Source organism: Enoplosus armatus, chromosome 9 (assembly GCF_043641665.1).
Source record: "Enoplosus armatus isolate fEnoArm2 chromosome 9, fEnoArm2.hap1, whole genome shotgun sequence".
NCBI classification, from domain to species: Eukaryota; Metazoa; Chordata; class Actinopteri; order Centrarchiformes; family Enoplosidae; genus Enoplosus; species Enoplosus armatus.
The window spans coordinates 7,318,589-7,337,345 of NC_092188.1; the positions used below are offsets into that span (position 1 = coordinate 7,318,589).

At 41.6% G+C, this 18,757-nt stretch overlaps 1 protein-coding gene across 5 annotated transcripts in view; it reads left to right on the forward strand.

Moving 5' to 3' along the window:
• Positions 1 to 2,075: 2,075 nt before the first annotated feature.
• Positions 2,076 to 18,757, forward strand: part of map7d1a (MAP7 domain containing 1a) — a 38,788-nt gene continuing 22,106 nt past the window's right edge. For all 5 annotated transcript variants that reach the window (XM_070911572.1, XM_070911573.1, XM_070911575.1 and 2 more), the window contains exons 1-2: positions 2,076 to 2,447; positions 16,438 to 16,644. In XM_070911572.1, coding sequence (XP_070767673.1) covers positions 2,378 to 2,447; positions 16,438 to 16,644 — 277 coding nt within the window. In that variant the 5' untranslated portion in view covers positions 2,076 to 2,377. The remainder of the gene's footprint in view (positions 2,448 to 16,437; positions 16,645 to 18,757) is intronic.

Here is an 18,757-nt window from a genome sequence, read left to right on the forward strand (position 1 = left end):
TTTCCTTTCTTATGGATTTCAGTGTACTGTACCCAACACTCAGAACTGACTGAAAAGAGAAAAAATGCTTTACATCACTTTTATGATGCAGATTGTTGAATTGTTCCATTAGCTGAGTTTGTACTATGACATGAAATAGTTTAATAAAGACAATAATCTGTCAAGACTATAGGGCTCTTGGCAACTAAAAGCAAAGGTGTAAGAAAGAAACATGGCTTCTATTTTCTGAAAATCTTGTGTTTTGGCTGAGGCACGAAGCCATTGATCTTTCATTAGCACTCAAAGATGTTTCCTGCTCTCCTTCAATCTTTCCTTGACTTGAAAGGAGAGGAAACTTAACTTAAAAAAACTTAATTGCCCCCTTTTTTCAGTAAATGAAACACCATCCTTATCTGTGATTCAATTACAGATAGTTCTTGAATCATCAGACTGTAATGACTTCAGGGGGACTGGGATCTTTGACAAAACCATTAATTTGAGTCAGGGTGTGAATTCATCAAGGACAATTAAGAACCATGTGATTACAAGTACAATTAGGCTTTGAGACATGCACATTAAACAGTCACTCTTTTGGCTCTAATTCTGCAAAACCTATCAACCACACACTCTACAGCACACCCAACCCCCACCTCCTTCAACATCCCCCACTTTCCAGTTGCAGTGACAGGTGGCTCTTGGGGGTTTGGGTGAACAAGACTCAACAGCTGCACAAAAGAGCCCCACTGGGGTCCTTTTGACGGGGTGTCCCCTCTCAAGCGTGCCGATCAGCCCCTGGCCCCAGCCCCCACCTTGGCAGATGCTCTGAGGGATCCACAGGTGGTGGATGAGAAGACACTCAGCGTACTTAAAACTGTGACGTAACAAAGAACAATTTAAAGTTTTATGTTTTGAACTGGGTTGTGTCGTCTCTGACTTAAAAATAAATAAACAAATATATGTGGCTACAGTAGCTCTATCTTGGGTGGAGTAACTTGTAACACATCAAACCATCATCCAAAACAAAAACCAGGCTGACAGGAAAATCTAGTGTTCTCTCTTAACTGAAATAACATGCATGTACAACCTAGTAATTCCTGGTTGAGTCTCAGCTGTAGACGGTGAGAAGGCTGTCCTAACTTAATCTGAAAGCATGCATGTAGTAGAGGGTACCGTCAATAAATTCTTCATCTTCTTCTCTTGGCACAGTGCATCCACTTTCAATTTCCAGATCACTTTTGTAGAAGCAGGAAAACACTGGGTGTCTTTTAAAATGCCTCTGAAGGATCCTCATTAAAGTGTCTCAAAACATTCAAGGGTGGTGTTTTCTGGTTTCTACATTTGTGTGAAGGAAAAGTGGAGGTAGCCTGCATACTGAATTTAACAAGCTACCAAGCAAAACTCTAAAGGTTGAAACAATAACAATATTCAGTGTGTGGACTACCTCTCCTTTTCCTTTGGAGTTGGATGTGCAGTTGGACACACATAAATGTATATTGATTTGAAATACTAAAAAATGCAGAGGAATTACGCAGAGCGAATTTCCCCAACATAAATATGTGAAATCCTGGTACGCTGGTGTGTTTCGTTGACTGTAGTGAAAGGTTACAACAATCTCAGGTTATTTGAATAGTTTGTCATATTGATCTTTAGGTATCCTGCATACTTTTATCAGATGTTAAAGAATACTTACTAACTAACCAGGCAATGACGAAAACATTGCAGAAAATATAGCAAGCATGCTGGTCAAAGGTTTTCCAAGGAGGTTTATATTGAATATGAACTGTGGCCTGGCTGGCTGTGTGAGCACTGTAGTTTCATGGGTGGAGGAACCAATACCAACTGAGGGGGACAATTAGTTTCTTAACATATAGAAATTTGTTTTCAGCACGAAAATTTGCTTTGAGATTATAATATAAGTGTATTGAAATGTGTCGGTAATTGTATATGTCTTCAATGTCGTTAAATCCAGCTAGTATTTAACGAACAATACTATAGGTAGCAACCTCACCCCCCTCTTATTAATGGTACAGTCCGATCTGGAGGCCAGCGAGGGACCATACGCACGAGCAGAGCATCAGCTGTGGTGTGTCGGAGAGTGAGAAACTTCTCTCACTCCTCCTCCCCTGCTTTCTCTCTCCCAAATTCCCTCAGACACATTTTTATTTAACTTCTCCCGGGAGCAGCCGCCGGTGCCTCCGTCAACAGGCTGGTACTGGCTGGGCCGTGTTTTATTTTTGTGTCGTATCTCTGGTCTATCTGGACGCTCTCAGGAGGGTTTCCTGCCAGGTTCGTTCAGGACATCGGGTGCAACTGGAGTGACTCGACCAAGTTTCCCCCCCCATTCTGCCTGAGGAATGAGAGGACTGCCGGAGAGGAAGAGCCGAAACTCGCATTTTGAATGAACAAAAGAACAGAAAGCGAGGATATTGCCGCCGAAATGGAGGAAAATACTCTGCCAGGAGCAACATGTAAGTCTTTATTGACGGTAGTTCAGTTTACCTTAGAGCTGGATCTGTCTTGTTTAAAAACGAGTGCTTTGTCATTCATGTCCTTTGTCACGTTGTAACAAAATCACTTAAAACGTTGTGACGCTAGTGTTAACTTTATAGTTGCATGGCTCATTTAGGGGTTGAGAGACAGTGTTGCAATTAGGGTAAAGCAATAGAGTGCGTGGTCGGGAATACATTTGTCTGATGAATTATGAATAATCCATTCGGAGGTCCACAAATCATAAACATAATCCACAACACCTAAACCTAAAACCAGATTTGAATCTGAGTGACAATACAAGATGATTTACCAATGTGCAGACCTTTTTGATGATGACAACAAAACACCGGTATGATCATCAGCTGATCTCATAAGCTGTCTCTTAAAAAAAGGTTCCCATTTCTGTAGCACAGAGCTTAGCCATCAGGGTTATAACAACACAATTTGCGTTAGATGAGGTAATCTGACTAGCACCACCCCATCCCCCTCCGTATGTTATGTTTAGCTCACTACTAACATGATGCAGTCATAGGCGGTCTGGCATCCCTTCCTATCTCCTCTTTGATGCTGCTCTACCAGAGGACGTTTGCCAAGTACAGTGGATAGTTGTTGTATGCACAGGTGCAGTCACGATCACGTTCTGCTGGTGCAGAGATGCATCAACAAACTCCTGAAATCAAGAAATTGTTAATGAGAGGCTCAGCTCCAGGCCAAGTACAGGATAAAGAGTCCACATCACATTTTGGCCAGATCCGGCTTACTTATGGCTTTATATGTGCAATTACATTGTGATCCTGTGATCGGGCAGTTCAAGGCCAATGTCATGTCTGCTCACTCAGTTATAACAAATGTCTCAGTTTGAGACCCATGTTGGAAACCTGCCAGTGTGAAGTTGAACTCTTGCAAGACACCCAGCATTTGTCTAATGTTTGCATCTCCATGCCAGAGCATTGTGTATTGACATGTTGCCTGCTTCTGGAAATAGAAGGGGACACACAATGTGACCACCTCCTTCTGACAACAGAAAACTTCCTTCCTGCTTACAGAGGGCTTCATGGTGGGAGGTTAACTTGTTTTGGCTCTGCATCAAGCAGGAGAAGAGACATGCTCCACCCTGATCGTGGGAATCTTGACCAGTAGACTGGAGTGTCTTTAAACCGCCATGGTCTGAAAAACATTATGTATACTATATAACCATAAAGCTGGGAGGGGCTGCCATCATATGTGTTGTGACTCATGGCAGAAGCACTGACATCAGGCCTCTTGTTTTGGGTGATGTAAAGTGTGTCAGCCGTTCAGACCTCCAACAGTGCAATACTCAAAGTGTGACATTTGTCTCCAGCTTGATGTTACTCTGTGATCATGTGTTTTTTCACATCTGCACAGCTGTATCAGATAAGTTCTGAATATCACTTAATCTCATAATGTGCTCTTGAGAAAGATTTTACCTTCATGATACCGGGACATGACACTCTCGTATGGGGGAAAGGGAGAATGCATCCATCACGAAACATCTCTGAGAAAAGACATGTTTTCATGCCATATCTTCACCCAAGAATGTGTGTTGCCCATGTAAAACATCCACGCGCAAGATATTTAAACAACACCTGGAAGCAGTGGGACAATTGGAAAAGTCTCCTTCTTTTGATGAAATACAAGCCCTAAAGAAAGCTCACTTGATCCGCTTGAAAACTAGCCCTTGGACTGGAGCTGTTGAAAGCCTGGCCCAGAATTGTGAAAATCTGCTGTCAGGACTTAAGGAGAAGATCTTCTAATCCCTCTTTTCTTTATGCAGGCTTTCTTCCCTCTCTGCCCTCCATCCTACTACTCTTTGACTGTCGGCTCTGTTTGGTCGTCCTCTTTAATCTCCGTACCTGAACAGCTAAACTGTGACCAACAGAGATTAATAGAAACTTTTATTTTCCTTTTTAAGATTTTCCTTTTATAGCACATTCATAGTAAGTTCAGATGAATGTGACTGCTCATACTGCTAAAATTCTTACTGGAGGTGCACAATGTATGAGATACAGAGGCGGTGCTTTAAATTGTTAATGAGCCATTATGCAAACTTTGTTTTAAGCAAAAAAAGGCGAGCTGCTTCACCACCACATTGAGGATAAAGAGCCTTAGCAGACTGACATTGAGACAGAGCACTGTGTATCAGAATCAGAAATACTAATACGGGGGGAAATAATATATCGTCCTTGTCTATTGTGTAATATAGGAGAATCCACCAGCTTTGGCTGTCAAATACTGTAATGAACAGGGTCCTCAGGGTCCTGTACTGTAATGAACAGGGTCCTCAGCTACACATCTGAAGCTACAGCAGTTGTTATGTAATCAGGGGCATACGTACGACTGCGTCCCATTTTTGGAGAGAGAGCTGCTTTGGTGTCTTTGTAAATTTGCAGTGGGCAGGATCCCATGGGTCCTCCTAGATTCATTGCCGAAAAGTGTGTGTCATGATGAGATGCTTTCATGTTCTGCCGGAGATACAGTATGTTTGAAGCCACATGTGAAACCACTCATGTTTGAAATGTATTATCAAAACTATCATCCACATCATCCACCATGTAGAAATATATTAAGTTATGATTGAATATCTGTGAATATCAGCAGAGTCATTTACTTCCATGTATTTTTGGGAGTGCAATAATGTTGCATGCTACTGTAGCTCTATATAGATATGAATCTTACTATAGGTTAAGCAACAGGTTTGGTTATGTAAGTATTCTCTTGAAATGTGGTGTTTTGTGGGCGGGAAAATTTGAAGGTTCAAGTAATTTATGCTGAGAAATAAAAATTTCTATATCAGATGGAGCACAACATTACATTTATCCCACTGTTCCTGCTGTTTTTTTTAATCTCATTTATGGTTCTGGATGGTGCACACAACGGGGACCAATCTATGTGTGGGCTCCATCCTGCATAATCCATTTAATTCCTTGTATGTGGCTGCAATCACACATTACTTTGTCAATCAAATGGCTTTTTTGCAGGCATGCATGGCTAAAAGGATTAACGTAGCAAACTGAGAATTATTATACTTTACCCCACTCTTTCACAAGATCGGACTTTTCTTTTGGTGTATAGATTAATTGATTATTCCTCTACAGCTACTTCAGGCAGTATTGTTGGTTTAAGAGACTGGGGTCTTCCCGGTTCCCACGTGTTCAGATATGTTCAAAGCCCACATTCAGCACATTTTATAGAAGGGACTCAGTCCTGTCCCTATGAAGTTTGGAGAGAGACGGGAAAAGAACAGAAAGATCTGAGCCACAAATAACCGACTGAAGTCATGCCAGCACTGTGGCGTTGAGGTTTTTGCTTTTGAAACTACAGTGCAGTTTTTAAGACAGTGACATATTTTCGGTTGTTTTGGCTCCTCTGTACTCGTTGGATTTAAAATGAAACAGTGACTGGGGGTTAAAGAGCTGAGTTACAGTTGCAAGGGTGTTTGAGGATGTTCACATCATATTGGTTTGAACAGTGTTGGAATCAGCTCAGCGTGACAGTGATGTGGCTGCAATTCCTATTCCGTATAGATGTAAACACCTTTAGTTTCAAGCTGAAAGTTGGCACTAAAACTGCATAGTCACTGTTTCATTTCAAATCCAGTATTTTGGAGTATAGAGCCAGTGTCACTGTCCAAATACTCATGGAGTGCACTTAATATGCAAATATGCTCATATTACCCCCGTGCCAACAATGAAAGGGAGTTGATTCTCTATTATATATCAGCTCTTAATAGATTATCCATATATTTGCAAGCTTTTGTATGTATATGTTTGTTTCTATGTACAAGAATCAGGATGTGAAGCATTCCTTAAGGCAGGATCCTTCCTTCCTTAGTTAGTGCCAGATAGTCCAGTCCTAAGAAATAAGAAATCGAAGCAAGAGAGGGGACTAACGCTGTAAAGTAAAGACAGACAGAGACCAGACATGCAGTAATGTGAAAAAGATGAAAATAAAAACGGATTGAACTACCCTCTCCATAGTTCAGCTCCCCACATAGAGGAGGCATCACGTCAGAGCTGGTCCACTCTGTAGCACCCAGATGGTGTAAGTCACACCGCCCAGACAATGACCTCTCATAAGGGAATAGAGGTAGATCTCTAACCCAGCACTCTGGAAAGGCAAATAATGTAGAAAGCCTTCCCATTAACCAGCACTCAAAGTGGGCAAAGTCTCAGCCTCTGCAGTATTCCACCAGGAAATGGCTTCTGAAAGCGGTCAATACGTCAGTTTGTTTTTGTGAACATGAAGGACAGACACAACCTAATTCCTAAGTATATGAGGTCCTTTAATCTTGGACCTCCCAATTTAAATGATTAGGAAAAAACGTGCCAAATGCAGTGTTTACTCTGAAAACATGGATTAAGGTAGGATTAGAGTTGAACTTTCCTACCCTTGAACCACCTCTAACCAACTAAAATCATAAGGTAGCTCCAATACAACAAGGACTGATTGTGTGGTCTGTCCTTGTAAATAATTAGTCCAATTGTCTCATGTTCTGGCTAATATCACTCAAATACTGATATATGACAATTCATTCATACAAATTCATGTTTTTTATTCCTTTTGTTATGCATTGTGATGATGACTAGAGTAATTCACTCACTATCCATAGCCCCATTACATGTGTTATTAGTCACACTTAAAATGACTGGGGGCTACAGTTTCGGTAGATTAGCCTCTGAAATGGGCCAAAGATACTTGTAAGCCCCAAGAACATGTCTTGCTTTTAGAGAATGCATTTGAAGAATGACTTTATGATGTATAACCTGTCTTCACCTCTTCAGCTCCTGTGGTCCCTTCTTTATAACAAGACCCTTTGATATAGAATACAGTTGATCATTCAGAGAGCTATCACTTGTTAAGGACCACCTAGCAGAGCTCAGATTATTTGGTGATGAATGGGTGTGTTAAGAAGTATGTGTTACGGTATACAGGAGAATTATTTGGTGCAAAACAACACAAGTAACTCCCCAGTTAGGTCAAACTGCATGAAGCTGATTTAAAGGAATAGTGATATATTTTGGGACACTTTGGTTTTTGTACAGATATGAGGTGTGCTTTAGAGGTGCTGGTTGGCAGATTTTGTTACCTTTTGTTACCTTTTAAACAAAGCCAGGCTAGCTGTTATCCTCTGTTTCCAGTCTTTGTGCCAGGCTAAGCTAACTGGCTTCTCATCCAACTCTCAGCAAGCAAGCCAATAAGCCCATGTCCCAAAATGACAAACTATTCCCTTAATACAAAAGTGGGCAGAGTGCTTCCGAGGAAACACAGACAGCATTTATAAACAATAAATCACCTGCATCAGAGCATAATGAAACCAGAAAGAAGCAAGGCAAGTTTATTTGGCACACTCAATGCACAAAGGCAGTTCTTTACATAATGCATTAAAGACAACAAGACAAAAATTAAAACGATAGAATTCTAAGCCTAAGTTTTGTTCTAGATTCTGCACAGCTGCAGCAGCTGGGTAGCAAGAAAGTGACTGAATGCCAAAGAAACATGCCGTTCTTACGACTAACCCCTTCACTTTGTGCATGTGAGGCCTATGAAATGTACACATGTGCTATTTGGAAGGCATCTGCTTTTCCTAACCCCTCTCTGTCTTTTCGCCTCGACTGTGACATACCGCAAGAAGGCCGATGCTGCAGTGTCTTGGCCTAAATTTATTATCAGTCAGCTGTAGTGCCCTTCTCCTTGGGACACAAGATGAAGGACAAGGGGAGGGAAGTCTTGATTTGGACTGTGTCGCTTGTTCCTACCACCTCCACCAAGTCTGAAAATATCCCAGACGAGCTGCTCTGTGCTCTTTGGTCGTCTGGAAGTTCCAGTCACCAGACCTATCCGCTAATATTAGACCAGTCCCTGTTCAGCTAAAGGGCACGCTTCTTATACTATAAACACTTCTTGGTCTCCTCATACTGTCCTTTGCAGGTGTACCATATGTCATCTGGAGCCATTGTTTGGCCTATTTTCACAATTGTTTTAGTTCTTGTTCCTGATTTCTAGGAAATAATAAGATCATTGCATTTTCATGTTTTTGTTGATGGATTTGAACCTCGTCACTGAGGGTGTGGGAATGAACATTTGGCTTTGTCGTTGTTACCTGTGATTATGAAACCTGCGATTGGACCCTGTTGCCAACAGAAAGGTTCTGGGTTTTTGTAAGGGGAGACAAAAATCCAGTTAATGATAACTGTTGGGTGTAATTGTATGTTGAACAGGCACAAGATTACTGCCCGGCCCCGATATTTGCTTTAGGTAATGTTTACGAAAATAACCATATTGGAAAGAAATGACAAACAACGGCTCTATGCGCTAACACAGACAAGGACGCACACAGTCACAGCTCTTTCAAAATCTCAAACAATGCTGTGATGTAAAATGTCAACAGTTATATTACCTGTATCTACTGATTGATGCCAGCGATGCTTCAAGAGCAGGGAAGGATCGCTCCAAACTCTCCATTTGCACCATGTCATTGTTCATGATATTGTCAACATACGTTCTGTAGTTCTGTACAAAAAGAGAAATTAAACTGCCACACAGACGGATAATTCATAGAGGAGATTAAAGATACCTGAGGTCTTTGCAGTGGCATTAATGGCCAGTTAGACAAAGCCTTGTGAGCGCTAACCTGGCTAACCACAGGCCATTAAAGCTGATTGTATATACTTCTAACCTAATATGAATATTTTAGTGTAAGCTTCGCATTAGTCATAACTACATTTCATTCTCGCTGCACCATGTAGCTAGTCATGAGGAGTATTAGTTATACATCTTTACCATGTTGCTCTTGAAGTCTGTGAAGCATTGTGGTTTTGGCATATTTCGGGGGCATTGCAAACTAACTTCCAAAAGATTCAACTCTTCCAAAACTAGTACACATGGTTTAAATCCTATTCTGACTAAAATTGGTTCTCGGCTGTGACAGGGGACAAGAAAACCCCCGTCATTGAGACCAGTGAGAATTAGATCACGCTGTCACTTCCCAACCCCCAAAAGGGACATGGAGCAGGTTGCCAGGAGCAACTGGCTGGCATGCCAATATACTGTTATGAATGGCAGCTTGTGCGGCCCAGAAATCCTTCTGATGTCATTGAAAGAGGCTTGAGTTTGGTGGTTCTTGACACTTTCTCCCACCACTGGTCGGACTGTCTGGGTTACTTATCCGTTTACGTTGGAGCATGTTGGTGGCAGCAGCAGATGCAGGGTCCCCAGGGAGCTGCTGCTAGTTCAGATAAGCGGAGCCTTTCATCAACGTGGTGGCTTTGACGCATACACCGGTGCAGGAGAGAGCAGCAGCTAAATGCCAGGCATTGTCCTCAGCCTGGGCCAGGTGATGGGATGAAAGCTGTTGCAGTCACTGACAGAAACATCAGTATTCACCGACCGATTGACATGCCATGAAGGAATGTTGTCTTTCAGCCCCCTTGATTGGTATGCAGAATCACTTTTGTGTTTATGTATTTGACCTGTCCTTTTTTTGCGTCACTCTAGAACTGAAGCAATTAGTTGATTAATCGTTTAGTCATTTGAATGAAAATCTGATGATTGTGAACAATAAAGTAAATACGTTGGCAGATGGATCAATAATGAAAGTGGCTGTTAGTTGCAGGTCTCACTCAGTCCTTGTTTTCTCAGTATCATGATCACAATCGACAGCTTTTTTCATCATCGTTGTTAATTGATTATCTTTGGGTTTTTTTGATCTGTTGATCCACCAAACAAGCCATCTGACCTGGGAAATTTTGATTTTTTTTAACTACTTTTAACAATTCGTACACATTTAAACATAATCAATAGAATAATTCATAATTAAATGTATCATTAGTTGCAGCCCTAGTTAAAAGTAAACAAGTATTCTGGCGGTATTCAAGTGCAGTTTGTGTGCAGAATTGAATGACGTTTATGTCAGTTCCCATTTAAAATTGTAGTCCTCAGTTGTAAGCACATCTAATGAAAACTTTGGTCTCTAAACACACACGCAGGGCCTGGTTTGGCATGGAGTCAGTGCTTGTTGTTTACACTGCGCTTCCTGTGTGTCTGGGCCCCCTTGCCCTCTTACATCACCCTATTCGGTGCAGGAGGGACACAACAGGGTGAAGGGGCGACGGGTTAGGGGGGTAAGCGATGAGGTAGTTCATTAGTCCCCTGGCCCATCATCCCAAATGAGATGCAGATCCATTCTCTGTGTGTTTCCCGTGTTCCTCTTTTCTTCTTTTGGGTTGCCGCCCTTTTCCCTTTCCAGTCTTTTGATTTCACACTCTGGGTCTCAATACTGTTTCCTCGCCTCTTGTTTGCCTCATTTCCATTTTTCCAGAGAATGTGCTGCATTTCCACCCTGGTTACCAAATACTTTTTGTGAGATAAGGCATATTTAGATTTTACAACTATTCTGTATCGTTGTATTATAAACCTTTAGTTATTCGTGTTGGTGGTCTATCAGTGAGGTCACTCCTTTTCTTATCTGTTCGGCAGGTTGTGTTTAAGAGTGAAGCTCTTGGCTTCATAAATATTCCATGTCTTGCCCTATATTTTTACTCTGCACAGTATCTTGGCAAGACATTGGTGCTGCTCTGGGTGTTGCATTGGGAATGAGCAGCAGTTATAAGTTGTATTATAACTGGTCACTATCACGTAAGCAAAATGTTTTTAAAGCTTACCATTACTTCTTTGTAATCGCTTCACACAGAGAATGTCTGCTTGTTTTTGTATCCAGCAGTTTCACATTGATATTGCTTTTTACAGCCCTTCTCAACCTAAAGTATCCCTCTCTAAGCTGTTAATGAGCAAACGCTGTCATAAGAATGTGCTGTCATAGTATGCTGACTGTCATACAGTGAGTCATGTGTTTTGTTGTGCTTTAGAAGACACAAGCTTTTCTTACCCTGATTCACAGGTCCCCTGTGAGGTTGATAAACATGTAGAAAAATAGCAGTGTGGTATATTGTCTGAACCCTGTGCTTAGTACAGTTGCCTGTCAGATCCTATATCCTGTAGCTGTGTGGAGATAAAAGAGTTTCCATTATAATGTGGGCACATTCTGTTCCAAGGACCTATCCTTATTTTTGTTATTGTTGAATTCATATTTCTTGGACATACATATTTATACTCGGTTGTTATTAAAATAATCAAACTGGCCCTGCAGTTTTGGAGGTGACTATCTAAGTCTACTGAATTGGCAGTGGGGCAGCACTACATGAAGAAGCAGGCTCTGCAGTGTGGGTATTTATAACCTGCTCTAACAAAATAATATGCTGTGAAATTGGATTTCTGCTAAATCACATTTTGTGTGGCAGTATTACCAGTTGTCCCAGTTTTAACTTGGCTCTTTACAGTTTGGCTGATGACATTGTGAGTAAAGTACTAAATTCCTTTGTGATTGCACTTTGGGAGTGAATGTTCAATGAGCTTTGCAGAGCCTGTGCTACATTTTTCCAAACCAACATTTGAAGTTGCACATATGTTTTGTCCAACCCAACATGCCTCAAACTGGGAAATGCCACTGAGTCTTTGCTAATTACCTGCTGATTCTCAACCTGCCGTTCTGCTCCCACACTGTGCTCATGCATGCATGCATGCATACACCCACTTCTGCAGGGGTTCCTTTACTATTTCTGCTGACTTTTACATATATCTTATTCCATTGTATCACCCTTTAACATGTAAATGGGTTCAGTTGAGTGCCTCAGGCTTTGTTTGACACCTGCAGCAAGAGAGGCCCCATACGGAGACACGATGGGGCCAACAGAGCCGTGGTACAAGGTGACGGTGTGGTGTTCAACCAATGATCACGCACAGCATGCTGCAGATTCCTGAACCTCCTCTGACCCACTTTGTAGTGTCACATAGCACTTCACGTTGAATACCCATTTGATACTTAGTAGGAGGATAAAAACAAAGCAACCATGCCATGACATCACTGCTTTTAGATGCTCTGAACATTGATTTACTTACTACCACCAGATTAGTACGAAATTATAACTACAAACCAGTGTGAAGAGCACACACAAAACACAAATGTAATGAAATAACCATGTTGGAGCTCATTAGAACCAGGATCTCTAAAGAAGGACTGGTGGTGCACACCAAAAACATGTCTGAGACGTTATCAAGCTTGTGAAATGCTGACCAAATGTTTGTTCTGTGTATTTTTCTCCCTTGCCATCCAACAATAACCTCCGTTAAAGTGTTTTTCCGTGTTCAGGCTTGATGGAGACTCGAGCATCTCAGAGGAAGTTGGTGTGCATTGATTTATGAATATGAATAATGTAAGTGATGTCACAAGAGGGTGGTCTAATGCCTTCTGGCTGGAGTCGTCCCCTGGGTGCAGTGCCACTGGGAAGCTGGAGTGTAAATATGGGGGGGGGGGGCAGTTACTCAGGTGATGCAAGTGTTCCATTGATTATATGGGTTGTATGAATATAGTAATATAAATAGGCTGATTCCTGTTTCTGCAATCATTTCATAAATTGCACCTCATGAGAACACTCACTACAAAAACTGCTTAATTTGATTTGCTTGGCTCAAGTCTTTTTTTTCTGTCTCTGATATCAGCCAGAATGCAGAGTTCATGGATTGCTTAACAGATTTTTTCATTGCATTCAGAACATCTGTGCAAATATTACTTAAGCATTCTCCTCAAAGCCCCTGCGTGAGTGTGTCCCAATCTTGTTTGCTGTAAAGGGTCACTGTATAAACCGTTTTTCCAAATACACTTGTACCCATCACTATGTCAGAACAGGCAAAAGTCCCTGAATCAGGGTCATTAAACTCAGCAGACTTAATACATTTACATTCAGTGTTCCTCACCTAAATGCATCGTGTGTATCTTTGAGGCCTGAGAAATGTGTTGAATGCATTTCCTTCCCCAGAAAACATTTTCAAAGCTGTTTTTAAATATAGATTTTGAATTATACATTGTTTACCTCCATGTTTGCTAGCGTGCACTTCCTCTTCTTCGCTGCCTTTGTTGGTGCGTTGTAATGCTTCTTTATACGTTACTGCTGCCAACTATCGAGTGCACAGGGGCACACATAAAAATATTCCTCATAGCACTACTAGTAGTAAAAAAAACTCCACAGGCTACCTTTTTTAAAGTATGAATTTGAAATGAACTGTAGTTGTAACTATTTCTGAAATGATTTCTTGATTGTTTGACCAAAAGAAAATTAAGCATCAGCTATTTTGATAATCAATTAATGTTTAAGTCATTTATCAAGAAAAATATCAAACATTCACAGGTTCCAGCATCTAAAAGTGGATGATTTGCTGCTTTTCTCAGTTTTAGATCATCATAGATTAACTTTCTTTAGCTGTTGGACTGTCGGTTGGATAAAAAGCCATTTGAAGAAGTCGCCTTATGATTAAACTTATGATGGGCATTTTACACTTTTCTGTGTAAAGAAGAATGAATGATGGAAATAGTTGTTAATGCATAGTATCTACTATGTTTCCCATTAACTTTCAGTCATCTATCGCACACCCTGTTCTCCCAGTTGTCTGGCAGCCCAGACAGTCCGAGTGCTGCATCAATCAGTCCTTGTTTCAGTCCCTTGCTACGCAGCAGCAATCCTCTCCCTCAGCTCCCATCCCATTTCCCTCCAGAGAGCTTCAGGTTTCATTGGTATTCATTGTCAGCGCCACCAACATACCAGAGTATGTTACATTCTCATTCTCTGCATCATTGACAGTATAGATCACAGTGATTGTCTGACCAGTCGCCCACAGTCCTGTCAGCCTGCCAATTCATTGTGGCTCCAGTTCTCAGGTGTATGGGGAACTTTCACAGGATATGAGGCAATACAATACGCTGTCTGTCAGAGCTGCACTTGCTCCTATCACCTTTGGTAGCCTAGTTGTCACATCTGCCCTTAGGGATATGTGGCGAAATGGTGTAAGATGATAAATTCAGAGACATGGGTTGTGTGAGTCATCACCTGAGCAGTCACAATGGAACGCCTGGGATTGTGTGTAGCATCATTTGTTTGCAAACATCTTGTGGAGGTTTGGTTGACTGCAGATATTAAATCACAGTGTCTTCTGTGTAGGGATTTTCCCTCAATACTGGATTTAGTCAGGTTTAAATGAAGCCCCAGGCTCTGTGTTGTTATATAGCATTGCATTTTTTTCTGGGGTAAACAATTTTCATTTTAATTTCATCCTTGAATACATTACTAGCTCCTGCTCTCAGCCTTTACCCCCCACAAAATTGCATTTTTACTAAAAAATAGCACTGAACCGATTCCGGTGTTCATCTTCTATTTTCAGTTTATCTCACTACCATTCCCCCTCCTTCCTTCCTCCTCTCACTGTCATTGCAGTGTTTTGGCTGCTGTCCCGTTGCCATGCAGAGACCACAACAATGGCCCCTCTCTGTCAGAGCACATCGCTGCCCGAGGATTGCTTATTTAAAAGTGGCATGCATCGACAGGGGAAACACAATGTCTTGTCTCTCAGCTGAACTCTTTCATGGACTCATACTGCTGTTCTCTCTGGCCATCAGGCTTTGTCCACCTCAGGGTCATCAGTAACTGCCTCCATTTCCCAGACTGATGACATAGCCTTACCATGTGCCTAGCTGAGCTCAGACAGTCTTTGCCATGATGCCTGATATCTCACTGGATGCTACAAAGCATCTGTAGCTCCAGAAGTTTACCTGTTTATTTTGCCGAAAGCTATTCATGCAGAGCTTTGTCCAACTTTGTGCCTCTTATGTTTACTAATAATCAGAGGAGCCGTGTGTTTGGAAAAGAAAATGTTATATGGCTTGTTTTCAAAGAGTTGTGTATGGCTTCAGAAGCACAATGTTCAGTTGCACACTCTATAGAAAACTATAATCAATTCTCTTTTGAGGTTGCACAGCATTGGTCTCGCTGCTCATTTTTGCTCTTGTATGCAAACTGTTGAATAGCACAGCATTTGTAGAGTAAATCTTCTGTGCATTCACTGTCTCATTGTGACAGCCCCCTACTGTCTGTGTTGTTTTTAGCCAAAGTCTGAATAATTTACAGCATGTTGCCCCAGTGTTTACCTTCAGAGACTATGCAGAAGGAACTGTGCTCCAACATGGTTCCACAGAGAGCGCGGGGGTACAGTGCTGAGTGGACAAAGCCAAGTGTCCCTCCCATGAGGGTCTTTGTTTGGCCGTCAAAGCCTGGGCAAACTAATGTTTGAGTAGGAGATTCAAGTTCAGCAGCTTGCCAAATGTGAGTCATGGTGCTGTGAGTGAAGCTGCTGTCCTAACAAACCGGCCCGGCTATTCTTTTATCAAAAAACTTTTAAAATCTCAGGGTGCGCAGATGACTCATGAGACTCGACTGGCTCCTATCGTGTAGGTTTCATCAAAAATAAGTTTGACTAATTCTGGGAAGCTGATCACTCTGATTCTGTTTTCCTGAGCAATTCATATCGCCTCAATAGAATCTTCAGGATGCCAAAAAGCAATTACTGTGTTTTGTTCTGCCAGGGAGTCAGGCCATTTGCTCAGGCCGGTCTGTCGATAAATCAGTCGGGTAGAGTAGAAATGGCATTAGGTGTAGAAGTAGAGGAGCAAACTTAAGACCTTTTATCTTGTGCTTCTGAGCAAATGGTGTATTCTCTGCAGCAGATAATATTGCTCAATAACTTAAAGAAACATTGTACAGAAGCAGAGGAGCTTTGAGTATTTCATTGGGGGAGTTTTGTTTCATTATGTGTTTACAGTGCTGATATTTGAGTTATCAGATTGAACAGTTTCTCATAGAAAACAGACAAACATCCTCTAAAGCCAGGGACTCCTCCCTTCTCACCTGATACAGGAAGTCTACATCATCCAAACAAAACTACTTCATAGGCTCTGCAGTGAAAGGAATGAAGACTGACTGGTTGAGTTCCATCTCTGTGCTTGTCTTACCTTTTACCTTGTCATTTACTCGCTTCTTTTTATTCTGTGTCTTTCTCTCCGACCAGCTCCCCACTGCGATCTGAACACAAACCCAACGAGGCCTGACCCGGAGGGGGAGAGCAGCCCCCCGAAGACAGACAACACCCAGAGAATGGAGTCTCCAGCTAAGAAAGATACAGACCGGAGATTGAATACCCCCACAAAATCTGACTTCATCCCTCGATCACCTGGGTCACCTGCGTCACCTGTCCCCAGGTCGAAAAGGAAGGAAGGTAAAAAAAAAAAAAAAAAAGTACATCTGTAAATTTGGCCTGACATGAAGCTGCTCTTATAATGGTCCAATTACATCTGCAATCTGCTGGAGTTAGGTCAGCTCTCCTGAGGCAAGGGTAATGCTTCAGTATCTGAGTAATAGTGACCACATGCTTTCAGACGTGAAGCTAAATCCAATAGAGCTGCTGCAGTTTATCTTTTAAGTGTTGGAACAAGCATGGAACAGAGGCTGCTACGTGAGAACATCTCAGCTTTGGGCTCAAAGATTTTAGGCAGAATTGAATTAGCTGCTGATAACTGCCATGCACTGGTCGCTAATGAAAGGTGGGCAAAAGGAACCGGAATAGAAATCCCATTTCATTGAGCGATGCCAAGAAGGCATTTAGTTTGACCTCCTGGCACCATAGCAATTTTCACAATGCCACCACTTGAAACTCCTTGCAGCCACTGGCTAGCAGCACATGCAAACATGTTTGAGGGTTTTTGGAGTGTAAGCCTCTTTTCTCTCTCCACTTTATTCTTTATCCATTAATCCATTCACTGTGGTCATGGTCTTTATTCCCTTAGCATGAGGTGACAGGGATAACCCCCCCCCCCCCCCCCAAAGTCCCTAACTGTTCCCAATACTTCCAGTTTCGAAACCCTGTTATGACCTCAGTTACATCAAGACTTTTATGATATTCTTTGTTTATTTGCCAAAGTCTGGCCTATTTTAGAGAAATATGTAGTTGAGTCCTCAGTCTCCTGATTCCTAAAATGACCCACACTTCCCTTTTGTCCTTCAAGTTCCCTTTCCGCTGGTTTTGTAAAGCTCATTACTTGTGAGGTTTTGCACCACCAAGAGGAGTATGATGAAGATGAAAAGCCCTCTGTGGCTCCTTAATTAGTAAAATGAAATGTTGAGGCTTGTAGTTCAGTTTGGAGCTGCCGCTTCTGGTAATGGTCTGCTTGTTGTATTTTGTCACATCGCAGTGATTTGCCTCTGTTTAAGAGAAAAGTGAAAGAAACCTATTTGTAAACAGGTTTCTTATGTGTGTCTATTGAATTGGCACAATGAGGGTTGCACGTGACACTGTACAGTATACCCTGCACTGCTCCTATTGTACCCCAATTTAGAGGTGAACAAAATAACACAGAGCTGACATTTTGAGAAGATGCCAAAGAGTGTGTGTGTACAGTCTGGAGCCCAAACACTGCACCTAGCAGTATTTTCTAGGCCAGTCTGTTTTTGTCTCGGAAGCTTTGTGCATGTGACGTTATGATTAACATGGTGGTGAGTTGCAAACAGCAGCACATCACACCGACCAAGACCATGCACATGGGCCGTAGTACTATAAATATCAAAGTGGGTCAGAGGTTGTTCTTAGGGGAGGCTGCATGGCAGATTGTTTTCATGTTTATGATTCACGCCTCCTCCTATTAGACGTTTCTGAAGGATGAGCTCCTTTGTGTTTGTTATTGAACATCTGTTCTGTGAAGATTGAGGGGGATGATGTGGCGTGAAGACTCAACATAGATCAGGACTGCAGCCTGTGTCAGTGTTTCCCAGTGGTGGACAGTTATTTGTGGTAGTGCATACTGATTTCACATGGTAGCTGTTTTGCTCAGTAAACACTCAATTTATTTGGTGGGCTGCAGAAATAAGTTGTGTTTATAGGGGAAACGCTGTCAACAAAACATCCCTTGATTTCTGAAAAAGTAATAATGAGAAAGCATTAATTAACTTGCTGTAATCATGTTTGTGTCAGGGCTGCAACTGACGATTATATGCATTACCGATTAATCTACCCATTGTTTTCTTGATAAATGGATTAATTTGATCGATGAGTCGTCAGTAAAAAGCAAAAAGTGCCCATCACAAGTAACCTGAGCTCACAGTGACATCTTTAATGTCTTGTTTTGTTCAACCAACAGTCCAGATATTCAGTTTACAGTTTAAATATTCACATTTGAAAAGCTGTGAAGTGAATTCTTGCTTGATTTCTGCTGCAAGGATTACTTTAATGATTAATCAACAATCAAAGTAGTTGCTCATAAATTTTCTACCCATCGACTAATTGCTAAATCACATAATAGTTTCAGCTCTATTTGCAAAATATTTTCATTGGGATA